This window comes from Danio aesculapii, chromosome 5, assembly GCF_903798145.1.
Source record: "Danio aesculapii chromosome 5, fDanAes4.1, whole genome shotgun sequence".
NCBI lineage: Eukaryota > Metazoa > Chordata > Actinopteri > Cypriniformes > Danionidae > Danio > Danio aesculapii.
In genome coordinates, this window is record NC_079439.1 from 32067507 (window position 1) to 32082272 (window position 14766).

The following is a 14766-nucleotide window of genomic DNA, read 5'->3' on the forward strand; positions in this document are numbered from 1 at the left end:
AAAAATGTTTCGCCATTTTTTCACAGCACTTCAAGTTAAGCCATTCTAAGAAAAGAAAAACAGTCGGATATTTTTTTATAGATCTATCATAATGCTTGCAGTAAAGGGATATTCTAAAATGCAGAAGTGCGCTCGTTTTTGCAATTGTTTTAGAACTTTCGATTCAGTTGCCTTTGAGAGCAATGGCTAGGAACAGTAAACGACAGAAAACGGTCAAACTACCTGATCTACAAACAAGTGTGTCTATTTCTATACAGACAAAGCATAATAAAATAATAAAATTTCATATTGCAACATCAAGCAGCATAACGAGCTGTTTTGAACATCTAAAAATGAATGGAAGTGAATGAGACAGCAATTCTCGAGCCAAAAAGATTCAAATGGCTGCGCCTGCTCGTACACAAACAATAAGGTCAATAAATTATGTCAGAAATTGCCTTTGTTATGTAATGATACCAAAGGCAAAACATTAATAACTTGAATATTTCTGGTAATTTTTACAATACATTATTCACCTTGTGTTGAACCTCATGTTAAAAAAGACAACATATTGCTCGGTTTTGATTAAATAAGTTTATTTTGATCAGTTACATATAGGGTTTATATCCCTGTGGGAGCATCACAGTAAACGTCCTAGATACTTTTCTTCTTTATAATCACAACTTGCTCTAAAAAATAAAATCACCTTTTAATTTCTGCTTAACATCAGAAATAGGTTCATTTTTACAGAATTCTTGTATGACAAGAAAATGTGCAATCTGAAACACTCAACGCTCACGGTTCAGCAATTAAAATGGTCTCATAAAATAGGATCGGGTTTTGTTGATAAAAGAAACTTGGCCTCACAAATATTAAGCCAAGCGTTCATCCGATCTGGATCACCGTGAGCGTTGTCTTTCAACAGACAAATAAACAATACTCATTTAATCATTGACAGCATGTAAAATAACTTTCAAAAGCTAGTAGCCAGGCAGTGAACGGGTAATAATCCCTCAAAGCTAGCACTTACAAAATGCCAGTGTAGAACTATTGGATAGACAGTAAGAGAAAACCCCCTGATCAGCACATCATTCACACACCCAGTTGCTTGTGCAAAATAAATCAGGTTAAAGTATCAGTTCATTGGTCTAACAAACATGTCGGTACGCAACACGTGTATGTAAATCATGCTGTGTGTGCATTTGTGTGTGTGTGTGCGTAAAGCAGTAACATAATTGGCTCCTGTGAAAACAGCTTTCTGAGATGAACAACTGAGAGATTCTTCAAATGGTGATAAGGAGGCATTTAAAAAACAAAACAAAAAAAAACAGAACTGTACATAATAACTATGACATTATTTTCCCGTCTTATCAGCAAGGGTAGCAAATAAACAAAAACAATAAATACATTGCATCAAAGCAGTTTACAATATATTAAAATTGCTGCATAATATAGTTTATCTTTATAGTGTTTATATATAAAACTCATATTTGTAAAAAGAAAGAAAAAGAGACATCTGTAAAAGAATAATAATAATAATAATACAAAAGCTTCATTAAGATCAGTTTGCATGTGTAAACACATTGGATTGGACAGAATCACATTCAAAGGCTTTTCACCTGGCACGATGAAAGCTAAGAAGATATGACTGGAAAATAGGGACGGTAATTTCACATGACGTGTCAAGTCAGACCTTCAAAACACGGATTAGCTTTTTTCCACTTTAAATCTATAGGCAAGGTGCTTTTTCAAGGTGGGAAAAAGCCCCGGCTTTTCTTTGAGAACAGATTTACACTTGAACGGCTTTAGACAGATTTGGTAACAACAGATTGCAGAAAAGTGACAGTGGTATGTTTGTGTTTGTGTGTGTGTGCTGAGAAAATCTTGCTAAATATGAGAATATACAAATTATTGCCACTGTCAAAGCTGTCATGTCCATTAATGACGCATCTTCTTTTAAATTGCATATATTACAAACTGTATCCTAACGCAAATCTGCACAGGCCAAAAATAGCGCAAACTCAATCTTTTCTGCAATTTTACCCATCAGTTGTATCTCTTCATATTCAAGACTCCTCGGTGAAAAGCAAAGTGCTTTTCTTAGCGAACGCAATATATAGTATTCAAATATCTGTTCTCTGTTTATCAAAAAAAGTTCACAAAAAATTCACAGAATCCACAAAAAAGCAATCCAGACATAGCTTAACCTCTGAGTTCTCCCTTTTTGAAAACGGATGGATTGCAGTGTAGCTAATTAACTTGGCCGCGGTACGCTATCATCCTTTCCCTCTCTTCTTTTCCAGTAAAGGGATATGTAAAACCAAATAAGCAAGGTAAGCCAACATACAAAGACTTTCATTCTTCCAGACTGAGCTTGCGAATCTTATCCGCAGTTAAAATGAAGGTTTGCCTGTCTGAGTGGGAAACCCGGCACTGCAGAAAGAATTCCTCGCCGAAAAGCACTAGATAAGTGTATTGATAACCTTGGCTTTGTTCACCTGTTAACAATTTCTTTTTTTTTTTGGAGTACTTCTGCTTTCCTTTTGGACATACTATGCGATATCCTGGCAGCCTGTTTCAGTATGAAAGCATTTACATGTTTTTTCTTCATTATAAAAAGATAATATTTACAATCCAGTGTCCCTTTCAGCTATAGTTTATGAAGTCCCTCCAGTTTCGATAGTAAAAACACACAGAGGAGAAAAGATGAGCGGTTTCAACAGTCTCAGGTGTCATGCGAGGCTGCATGATGTCACTGGCACTGCATTAAAAACGTGCTAAGTGCTAAGAAAGAAAAAGAACGGAAAATACATTTCTTAATAAGAAAACAGAGAGGATCTTTATGAAAGAAAAGTGACCGGGGACCAGACCCGTGCCTTTGCCGGATTTCTTTAAGGCAGGGCTCACCGTGTTGCTTATTTCGGTTGGGGAGCTAATGTGATGCGAAGCGAGTCCTTCAGTTCTTGGATGATTTTAGTGTGTTGGCGAGCCCCTGTTGGCTTCTGAGCATTATTGGTACTGGTCCCCGTTAGGAATGTGATGCTATGGCACTTGGTGCAGATCGACAGGCAGAGTGACAGGACGGTAGTGAGTGTCCGTGCTGTTTTCAGTAGTATGGCACCTATCTGAGCTCACAAGGCTCTTTATATACATCCTTAATAGCTGCACACCAGCTGCTGATTGGCTGACGGGCTTCCTGGGGCAAGCAAGGTGCGGCTCGAATTCGGAACAGCCTTCATGGAACGAAAAAGCAGAGATGACGATGATGGCGAGTATGTCGAGTGTGCGCATAGTGAGAAAGCTGCTAGTTTGATTCTTTCAGATTTTATTCCCCTCCGCTTGCCCACGTTTTAATTCCACTTTTGTCCCATTGCAGCAGCCTCTTCTCATTTGGTAACCTGAACGAAAGGAAAAGACAAAGAGGGGTCAGTCTCTGAGTGTTTGTTGTTGGTAAATTAAAAATTGGAGCAATAACATCCTAGTCTCTGGCTTCCCTACTGGATGTTTCATTTTAATTATTATAACTCGGTATACCCGCTGAGCCATCTGTCTGGGGCTGCTGGTGAGGTAAACCACACACACTTTATACACACATGCTTCGTCCCAGCTCTGTAAGCTTCCCACAGCTGCCCTGCTGACATCACAATATGGGTCTGTCACAGATTTGACAGTTATTTTGTGCAGTTTCATTTTATATGGGAGAGAGAGGGGGTGACGAGAATAACGGTGCTGTGAGATGATATCTGGCTCATGCTACGCAACTAAAAATGTTAAAAACTAGGGTATTATGCTTAGATAATCACATCAGTGACGTTTACAGGACATTCAGGGTCTTGTTTGGGATTTGTGTATCATGATGCCAAAAATAATCTGGCCTAGAAGCTTCTTTACTCAACAAATCATTGTTTTTTTATTGTTTCAACACACTCATAGACAGTATAAATTCAGTAATAGTCTATTCAGATTAATGATGATAGCTACTGATATAAATAGAATATTGCATATGATAATGGCACAGGATATACAATGGAATCACTTTCTGTTGTTGGTGAATGATAAAAAACATTTGACAGCCAAACAAAATCCATCAATTTTTCTGTCACAACCCAAACCGGACTTTAATTTCGATGGAAGGAGGTTCGGTTTCTGTGTGTACATGATATCACACTATATTTTGGCATATTAAATGATAAATTGCCAGTGAAGTGATTTCTGGGCAGCTCTGGAGATGAAGTTAACGTGTTTATGACCTCATATAATGGAGACAGCAGGCATAAACGGACTAAACTAAATTGCACTATTAACGCACACAGACATACAGGACAGTCTGTGGTACAATATTTGCCAAATTTTGTGTCGTTCTGCATTATGCATCTATTTTTTCCCTGTATTTTATACATCATCTGTTTTAATGATTGGGTTATGCATTTTCAGGGCAAACATAATTCATCATCAATTATGAGAGGTTCTCCTAAAATAAGGATGCCCTTTAAAAGACAAGACTCAGTGTTGTTGTTTCATACAATTCTACAATTTGTCCACTAGATTTACCGCTCATAATTCACAGATCTATTTAACTTGTCCTCCATCTGCTTTATAATCCAAGGTCCATTTCTCCAGTGTTTTCTCCTTCATCTCTGATTTGCTCTATCTACAATCTTCCTATTGGCTTGGTTGCAGGCCCTTTCTGTCTGATATCTTTGGCCCTCATCAAGGCTAATGTCACAATAGCGATTATTCCTGCACTCCCTCTGTCACATCATAGAGCCTCCTCATAATTCCTTTCCTAATAGCGTATGTGTCGGCGTCTGTCTCTTACGCAACTCCGCGGGTTTCCTCTCCACTTTGTGCTTTGACCCCTATTGATTAGAGAACTTTTCCCATTTATATAAGTGACTGAGGCAATATGTCTTGGCATTACATGCTCATTTATGCTAATTTATGTGCCTCTGACAGACCTACCCTCAAGGCTACGGTTTACACTTCGTCTAACCGGAGAGAGATTTCATTGATTCGCTGCTGAAGTGCAGTCAGTTCAGGCTGTTAACCTAATAAAGGGTGGTAGTTTTGCTAATAAGAAAGTGTAAGGTGCAGATGAGTAGGACAGCTAACTTCTTTAGAATCAAAAAACCTGACCAGTCACGATCCGCCTTCTCGATCCAGTACACTAAAAGAATTATATGACAAAAAGTAATTGCATTACGAAAAGTACTGTATATTTTACAGTAAATATGTACACTACTGTATATGCATACATAGCCAGGTAAATGGTACTGTAAATGTAAACAGCATTTTTTCCGTAATTGATTTACAGTACAGGCAAACTGAACTGTAATATGAACTTTATTTTACTGTAGGATAGTTATGCAGTATGTTACTGTATTTTAAAGTTGCACTGTGAAAAATGCTGTATATTTTACTGTAAAAATGTACAATACTGTATATATAAACCCAGCAAGGTAAATGGTGGTGTAAATGTAAACAGCATTTTTGCCGTAATTGATTTACAGTAAGTTACTGGCAAACTGAACTGTAATATTAACAGAAATTTGCTGTAGGACTGTTATGCAGTATGTTACTGTATTTTAAAATTGCATTATGAAACGTACTGTATATTTTTCAGTAAAGATACAATACTGTATATGCATACACAGCTAGGTAAATGGTGGTGTAAATGTAAATACAGTATTTTTGCTGTAATTGATTTACGGTAAGTTAATGGTGAACTGCTAACAGTAAGTTATATTAGAATCTACATTAAATTGTTAACAGTGTAATCAGTTAATCTGGTTTCAACTATATTTCTTTAGTTATACAAAGTTTAAATTAATATTTATATAGTAGATGTAAGTTGAGATGACAATAACAGTTTGGTTTTGATTCAACTTAAATTTAGGCAGGAAGATTTTTTTTTACAGTGTTGGAAGACAGTGTTATTTTGAGTGTACTGTTTTGCACACATTGTCCCCCACCTAAACTGACAAAAAGAAAAGCCCATTTCCCTTTGTTGTTAGATGTTTTCTTTCTCTCCCTCTTTTTGATGCTTCTTTTGGGGCATACAAAGTCATGGTAATTATACAAACATGCTCATAACAGCGAGTGTGAAAGGCTGATAAGAGAAAGAGGGGAAGGAGGCAAGAACAGAGGCTTGAAAAGGAGCCAGAATTGAGATTATTAACTGATAAAAATAACATGATCACTCAAAGCAGTACTAAAAAATGAGTATCATAATAACTGGTGAAGCCTCTAGGGCCAAATGAACCAGTAGCTTGATGTTCAAGGACTTTATTGAGTAAACACAATGGCTAAAGGTTAAGTGTGTGGCACTGGGTTTGTCTTCAAGGTGGTATGTTTTTATTTTTTCTGTTTTTTGAACAGAAAATAAACTTTTGTATTCTCTGTTTTAAAAAGGTCAACAGGATAACGGTTGTATAAAGGGAATAAGTCTTTGTGTGGTTTGCGAGAACTTGAAGGCTTACCTTAATTGCTGACGGCTGCCGGGTAAGCTGGTTTACTCTGGAGAAATAAAAGGAGAGAGAAATAATGAGGGAGAAAATAGTGTAGATATGTGTGCAGTGCTTTTTTAAAAAATAATTGTACACTATACTTATGCACAAGAAGGCGTTTTCAAACTGGGGTTTATTGGAAATTACAATTGTTTTTCAACTAAATACTGTATAATAGCTTAGTATGTGACTGCTTAATATATGTTCACACTTTATTTCGATGCTGTTTAATCTGATGCATGGAAATGTATGCAAATTACATTTATGGCACATAAGTTCATATTTGGATTTTGTGTATATAAAATATATGTCATATATGCAACAAAAAAAATCTAAATATTGCAAAAAATTGATGTTTACGTAATGTTTTATAATTACAAATATGTATATTAGATATAATTATACATACAGTTGAAGTCAGAATTATTAGCCCCTGTTTGGTTTTGTTCCCAATTTCTGTTTAACGGAGAGATTTTTTCAACATATTTCTAAACATAAAAGTTTTAATAACTCATTTCTAATAACTGATTTATTTTATCTTTGCCATGATGACAATAAATAATATTTTATAATCATTTCATATAATCATATAACATTTCTATACAGCTTAAAGTGACATTTAAAGGCTTAACTAGGTTAATTAGGTTAACTAGGCAGGTTAGGGTAATTAGACAAGTTTCTTGTATAACGATGGTTTGTTCTGTAGACTATTGAAAAAAAAATTGTTTAAAGGGGCTTATAATTTTGACCTTAATATGGTTTTTAAAAAATTAAAAACTGCTTTTATTCTGGCCGAAATAAAACAAATAAGACTTTCTCCAGAAGATGCTCTGTTAAACATATTGTGGGAAATATTTAAAAAAGATAAAAATAATTCGAAGGGGGGCTAATAATTCTGATTCAACTGTATTTGTCTCCATAATGAAAGCACTTATAAAACTATAGTTAATATATTTGAATGTATATGCACATATTTATTATTCCAATGGTTGAAATAAAAAAATATCCACACAGCTCCTTCATGTCGTCCCAACACAAATCGATTAAGTTAACTTAATCGTTTTTACAAATTTTGTATTTAAACATAAAACAATTAAGTTGTTGCAAAAAAACTCTAAAGAATTGTGTTCTTTCAACTCATTTTAAATAAGTAGTTTTAAACCTTCAGTAAAAGTCATTTTTGAGTGTATGTAAACAGTTATTTTTCCAATATTTAAAAAAATATGTTGCATATATAACTGTGGTATATCTGTGTAATCAATCTTTAATCAGCTCCCAGCTGTGTGTTTGTAATCATTGGTGCACTGGAACAGGTGTCTGTGAGGTGCATGATGGGAAATGTAGTTCACAACTTCATAACTTGTATTCTAATAACGCTTGTTGATATGTTGTTGCAAAGCTACTTAAAATCATCAACAGAATGTCGGAATGGGACCATCAATATTGGGTTTTTTGGGGGGGGGAGAAAAAAAAACACTATTAACTTAATATAAAGTAAATATTCTAATCTAAATGAATTAATATTTTGTGAAGACAAAAGTACAGCAATGGTTTGATTCAGTATTACAGAAGTTGGTGAGCATCCAGACTCTTGATGCGACGGACACTGTGTCTAGTAGTAGTTTTTATTGTCAGCGTTTTCACTTCTTTACTTATTTGGCCTTGTCTGGCTCACCTGTAATTTTATTCGCAATTGGAACTCTGAATGGCACTATGCTTGTGTTCCTCACTGTCTGCTAGTGCTTTAGCACACAGTTCAGAGATGCTTATATCTACAATCCGTCCCTAAGGAGTTCATGCCAACTGATGCCAGGCAGCAAAGAATATGAGACAAATGCGTTTGCATGTGTGTGTATTTTTGCGTGACTGCCTGGGTGAACAATGTTTTCCCCTGTGCTATAAATGGCTCCCTCTAGGCTCAAAACAGCTAACAACCTAGAAATAAAGTACTCTTCAAGCTCAATATATATTCCTTCGCTCCAGTGAACGCCTTTCATTTTGCATGTTGTGTGTATAAATAGAGGAAGACAAAAGGGGAAGCTACATTCAAGCAACAAGATATTTGTGAATAAAGAGCTCGAAACAGCACAGTTAGAATAAATCTGCTATTTTTAGACTGGCTTGAACCTCGTTGTAATGCTTATGAAAAAAATGTGAGAAGGGGGGGTTATGTAAGACTGTTGGTTATGAATGTTTGATGTATACATGCGCAGGCTCAGCACAGCTGGATAGAAGATTATAGTTTATGGTGCATCCACAAACATCATTTTAGCAATTGGGAGGCATAATATAGCAGATCATTACATGGCAGCTGTAATTCAGCGGCTATAGAAAGCCAGCAGTATGGGAAAACTCATAATCTGCAACCAATAGTGGGAGTCAAGTGCTTTAAATGTCTCTAAGGGAACACCTTCACATTTTTGTTTACTGGAAATTCACAGGTGTTTTTTTGTTAGTCACATTTATTTGAAATTTAATTTAAACATCTTTTGAATTTAGTTTAATGCCGAGTTCAGACTGCAAGATTTTCAAAGTAGTCATGTCACGGATGTTTTCACACTGCATGACTATCTGGGGTAGTGTTCGTCGGTTCTGTGTTTACAATGTAGGATAGATAGGCAACAGGGAGTTTCATACTTTACAATAGGAAGAATCTCCGACAACTTTGTCCAAATTACGTCTCATAACCAAACACATGCGAGAAGTGACATGGAAACAACACGAGGTCATGTAGTATATCTTTTGTTATTAACTACATAATAAGAAAAAAAGCCTTTTGTGGGGTAGAAAACGTACTTGTATTGCTCATCTGGCTTTTGAAGAGAATTAGCAATTTCCCCTCAACTTTTTTTACTTTTTGTCCCAGTCCTGAAATTGCTCAGATGACATGTCAAACAGACGAATTTGTCTCCTGCCAAATTTCCACTAGTCTTTCCTCCATTCTTGGGTCCAAATAATCTGAAAATGAGCACTTTTAACTTCTCCCCCAACCTCCAGTTGGCCTGCCGATACCCATACTACTGCATGCTGCTCTTTCATGGCTGTAGGTCATCGGCGATGTTATTTTCAATCAGAGACAACTAAGGAAGTAATTCATAAGCAGCACAGTGGTTCTTTATAAACATCGCTCTATTTGTTTGAGTATCTGACCATAGCAACTTTGGCTCAACCAATGATATGAGTTTTGGGTGTCTATACTGTTTGCTTAACCAATAGCAGAAGTGGAAACTGTTGAAAATAGAGCCCTTAAAATAACAGGCTATATTATTCTTTTTGCCACTACACTTTGAAACTTAGCCACTGTATATTTTTTGGTTGAAATGTAGCCATCGTTAATATTGATTCATTCAAGACCTGCCATTTCAAGTGCACTATTTGTAGTAATGATATATACCGGGGAAAGGAACATTAAATAGTCCTGCTGAGTAGCTTCTTGTGAAAAATGACTTCAACGATTAATCTGCCTCTTGTAATAGATGGCGAGACAAGGGGAGAAGCTGTCTCTAAGACCTATCGTGGGAAGATCTTCCTCCGTAATCCAGCAAACCACCCTGCCTAAAAATGTCCCCAAGTTGAGAGGAAGGAAGTCATTTTTGAGTGGCAACACACAAAGGAAATCCACTTGATAAAAGACTGCCGCAAATAAAGAAAGTGGGTCGCAATGATCGGGAAGTGTGTTTGTCTTTACCTTTTAAGGGTATGGGATTCTTCCATAACCAAACAAGCATATGTTTTTGATATAGGTCTGTTGTAAAATGTCTGTGTGTAAATATACATGTGTATATGAGAAGGAATCTGATAAGGGCTTATATATGGCTTGTCAAAATAAAATGACATCTGGATGGATAAACAGAAGATGACGTTAGGGTTTATTTGATGTTCAGTTATGTGATGGTCATCTAGTCAAGAATGTGTTACTGGACAGTTTTTCTTTAAATGTTGTATATTCGGAAGCAGTGTTGGGTTTAATTAGTTACTAAGTAACTAGATACTGTGAATAAAAAGCTTAACGTAAAGCTTGACGTAAGGAAGGAATTATTTTTTTGTTTTAGGGTAATTTTATAATGCAGGGTTTCTTAACCACCGGGCCACCGCGTACTAGTACCGGTTCGTGGATCAATTGGTATCGGGCCGCACAAGAAATTCATTAATTATTTTCAATTAATTTATTATCTGAGTCTGAACTATCTTTTATTTTGAAAAATGACCGTTGAAACCGTTATTTTGAAAAATTACCGTATTCTCCCGCTTACCTCTCGGGTCACTTGAGCGCCCAAATTTAACCCACAAGCAGCAAAATGAGTAAGAAACAGACGTCTTTGGAAAGTTTCTTTGCTAAGGGGAAAAGGCCCAGAGAAGGACTTGCGAACTGCCAAGGAATAGATCCGCAACCCATTTGTCAACAAATCAGGTGAATCCACCATGCCTGTGCTTGAAGATCAACTTCTGGAGATCACAGATGACGGCGGCCTTTAAGGGGCTGTTCGCGTATCGCTTATCTAGAGTAACATGTTCGTTATTTTCAATGGAGGTGCGTGGCACCATGAGTCATGTGACAAGAACTGTCCGATCAGCTTTATACTTTGAGTGGAATATACATATTTCGGTAGACTAATTATCTCAGAAAAAAAACAGAACACCAAAACACTGGAGTGCTGTGTAACTTTCTCCGTAAATAAAACTTGTATCACAGTGACAACAATATTTTGTCAGCTTGTCATCCTCAAAAAAACGGTTGATGGTCACCTAGCAACCTACAAATCAACATCCCCCAGTCCACGGTAAAATTGTCAATTGTTGACCGGTGATAAAAAAGTTGGGGACCACTGTTATCATGTACTTGCCTTAAACACTGTACATTCATTCATTCATTTATTCATTTTCCATCGGCTTAGTCTCTGATTTATCATTGGAATGAACCACCAACTATTCAGGCATATGTTTTATGCAGCGGATGTTCTTCCAGCCACAACCCAGTACTTGGAAACACCCATACACTCTCACATTCACACACATACACTACGGCTAATTTAGTTTAATCAATTCACCTATAGAGCATGTTTTTGGACTGTGGGGGAAACCGGAGCACCTGGAGAAAACCGACGCGAACATGCAAACTTCACACGGAAATGCCAACTGACCCAGCCAGGACTCAAACCAGCGACCTTCTTGCTGTGAGGTGACAGTGCTAACCACTAAGCCCCCATACATGTACATCAATTCCACAATGCAGATTTAGAGAAACCAAACAAATCATTTCAGAGACACAGATTAATTGTATTATTTTGTTATAAAAATATATTTAGAAGAATAATTATTTTTTTCAACTAAAGAAGATTACATTTATCAAGTTGAGGAATTCAAACAATATATGGCACGTGTAAAATATGCTGTCATTACTTTGCAACGTTTCATGTTTTGATACATCTTAAGTTAAATTACATTCTTAAGTATTTCAGTTTTCGATAAAGCTTAAGATACTGTTTTGACTAAAATTCAAAGAATTAAAATAGGTTCTACTGTCTGTGTGTTAAGATTTCTGCATATTGTGTAATCAAATTACTTTTCTGACAAAGTAATTCGAAAGTGAATTTAAACACAGTTTTAATCATGTAATTAGTAATTAATGAAGTTACTTAGACAACACTGTTCATAAGTATTCCAAAACGATATTTAGGTTGAAATGTATCCTATAATGGTTCATGATTTGAGTTCTTGATCTACTAAAGCTCATCATTTCTTCAAAAAATGTCATTTCTCCAGTCTTTGTTAGAGAGTATATGTACATTTCTGTCCAGCTCTCCAGCTGGTTGATCCTGTTGGATTAACTATCCACTTGAGGGCATTCATAAAAAGGCCCAAGGCTACCAAAATCACCTAGATTATCATTGTCAGCGGAGGAAATAGGAAATGAAAACCCTGTTTTGTTTAGGAATGTGAAGTGGAAAAACTCTTCAAATAGAAAAAGCACCTCGATTTCAGTAGTTTTCAGAACAATGACTTAAAAATTGACTTGATACTAGTAGATACACTGTAAAAAAAATGACATACAAATTTTTTTAAGGAAAGTGAAATGTAGTAATGTTCAGCTTTGTTTGTTTAAATTCAGCCCATATAAATAGTTAGCAACCACTTACAAAATTGAGTAAATCCAATGAATCACTATTTTCAGTGTATGAAGATTCTGAGTGAATGCAGAGGCACTTACTGTTTGGCGGCTTTGTCACGATCATCAAGGAAGAACAGGGCGGTGGCCAGGAAGAACATCCCCCCCAGAACGATGACAAAGGGGCAGAGCATGAGGGCATATCCCAAACTCAGGAACTGCCATATCTCTGACGTAGCGTAGCTCTCTTGCAGCGAGTCTGATATCTGCAGGAACACATAGATACACAAACAAAGGAGAACTCCTTAGCAAACAAAGGAAAAGACTGCGGAGACTCATCAGCAACGTTAATATAATAATTAACTTCCTAATATTGTCCTCCAGGGCTGAGCTGTGTCAATCAGTTACTGGTTCATTCGGGTGGTTAATATTGTCTTAAGTTACTGGTGTCTGTTAAATAGTAAGTCAATAAATCTATGGAACGACAATAAACAATAATTAAACTATTGATTCACTTAAGAAGTCTTTCGGTTTGCATATGTTTCAATTTTACATTATCTAATTCAATTATATGCTGTGTTTTCCCTCAGGATTCGCTCAGTCAATAGTCGGGGACTGGTTTTTGTTGTTAAAGAGCACATGACATATTTCCGATACAATATTAGTGATGAAGAGTTCCATAGGGAGAATTTGCTTGAGCAAAAATAGCACAAAAAGTAAAGTGCAGGATGAGTCAGCAGTACGTCTATTCATTTTCCTGGAAGATTATTTTTGAAATACATCTGCTAAAAATGTCAGGGTTAAGGAGAACAGCAGTGAATACCAATTTTTTCAAGATCTATTTGATAAAAGGCCACAACGATAAAGAAAGTCAGTCACATTGTTTAGTTATGGTGTTTGCCTTTACAGGGAATGACATTTTTCCAATGGGATTTGTTACACACACACCTATATATATATATATATATATATATATATATATATATATATATATATATATATATATATATATATATATATATATATTGTCTTATAAAGTCTTTATGTATACAATATCAAACTTTAATGACATGTCTAGAATGCTTTAATTGCAAAGGTAAAGAAACTTAATATATAACTTTAGGACAAAGTCTGCAATGCTATAGCAGACCTCTAAACAGAAAACAACAAATGTTTCAAGTGCTAAGATGCTAAACTGTTTTGTTTTAGCTATTCTATGTATTATATTATTACAAAAAAAGTGCATATTTTAAAGTAAAGACACTGACAGCAGAATTAAAATGATGTTTAGCAGGACTAATAATGTCCTCAGAGTCCATCCGACTCATTTAGCATGGCTAATCCGTTAGCATCAGCACTAGCATGCATATCCCATGGGTCGGTTTGGAATGCTGACACTAAAAAGTACTTGAGTCTGTGCTGACAGTGTGGTCTGTGGGTGTTTAAGTGTGTCTACCTACAAATTTGTGCCCAGAAGTGAGATAAATTTTAAAGTTAGGTTAAAGTATTTATAGCTAGCTATTTATATATACAAAAAGTAAGTGGAATATCTCCATTTTGATAGCTAACTAAATGCGTTGCGTTTGTGTCATCCTGGCATTCATTACATTAGGGGGACCTAATGTTTTAGCCAGTATAATTATACTATTTTTTTCTGACAATCCTTTTGAAAATGTTAAAATTCTGAAAAACTGCTGTTGGTAGAATATAAAACTCATAATGCATATAGACGTCCTCCCAAATCATGGAAACCAAATGAGCATGTGTGTTTACAGACCACACACCTGTATAAAAGTGTGTATATCTCAACCTTTATGATTCCAAACATTAATGTTGAACTATTTCCACAGATAAAAATAGGGCTGAGGTTGAACATTTCTGGTGCATGCCTAATGAGATTTTTCACACAAAAAAACGATGGTAGATTGTGTCTGATAGCCTATTTTTATAGATAATTACACCACCCACTATGCCTAAGGGTTGAAAACTGCTCAGGTACTATGAATGTTTTTACATCAGTTAGAGTGTAATGGAGCATTACCAGGCATTTAGGATATGTTATTCATTCACAGGTCTAGTGCACACATTGTTCACTTTTTTAGAAGAAAGTGTTGTCTGCCTACCACATGTTCATAAACTCTCTGTCTTCAGCTATTAAAATGTCACCGCTCATGG

The 14766-nt window shown here is 35.9% G+C and overlaps 1 protein-coding gene across 1 annotated transcript in view; it reads right to left on the reverse strand.

Annotated features, from left to right (window-relative positions):
- Positions 1 to 558: 558 nt before the first annotated feature.
- spns2 (SPNS lysolipid transporter 2, sphingosine-1-phosphate) overlaps positions 559 to 14766 on the reverse strand; it is a 114738-nt gene continuing 100530 nt past the window's right edge. Inside the window, exons 11-13 of the mRNA XM_056457937.1 lie at positions 12694 to 12857; positions 6459 to 6495; positions 559 to 3377 (exon numbers count right to left, since the gene is read on the reverse strand). Of these exons, the coding sequence (XP_056313912.1) occupies positions 3366 to 3377; positions 6459 to 6495; positions 12694 to 12857 (213 nt within the window). The 3' untranslated portion in view covers positions 559 to 3365. The remainder of the gene's footprint in view (positions 3378 to 6458; positions 6496 to 12693; positions 12858 to 14766) is intronic.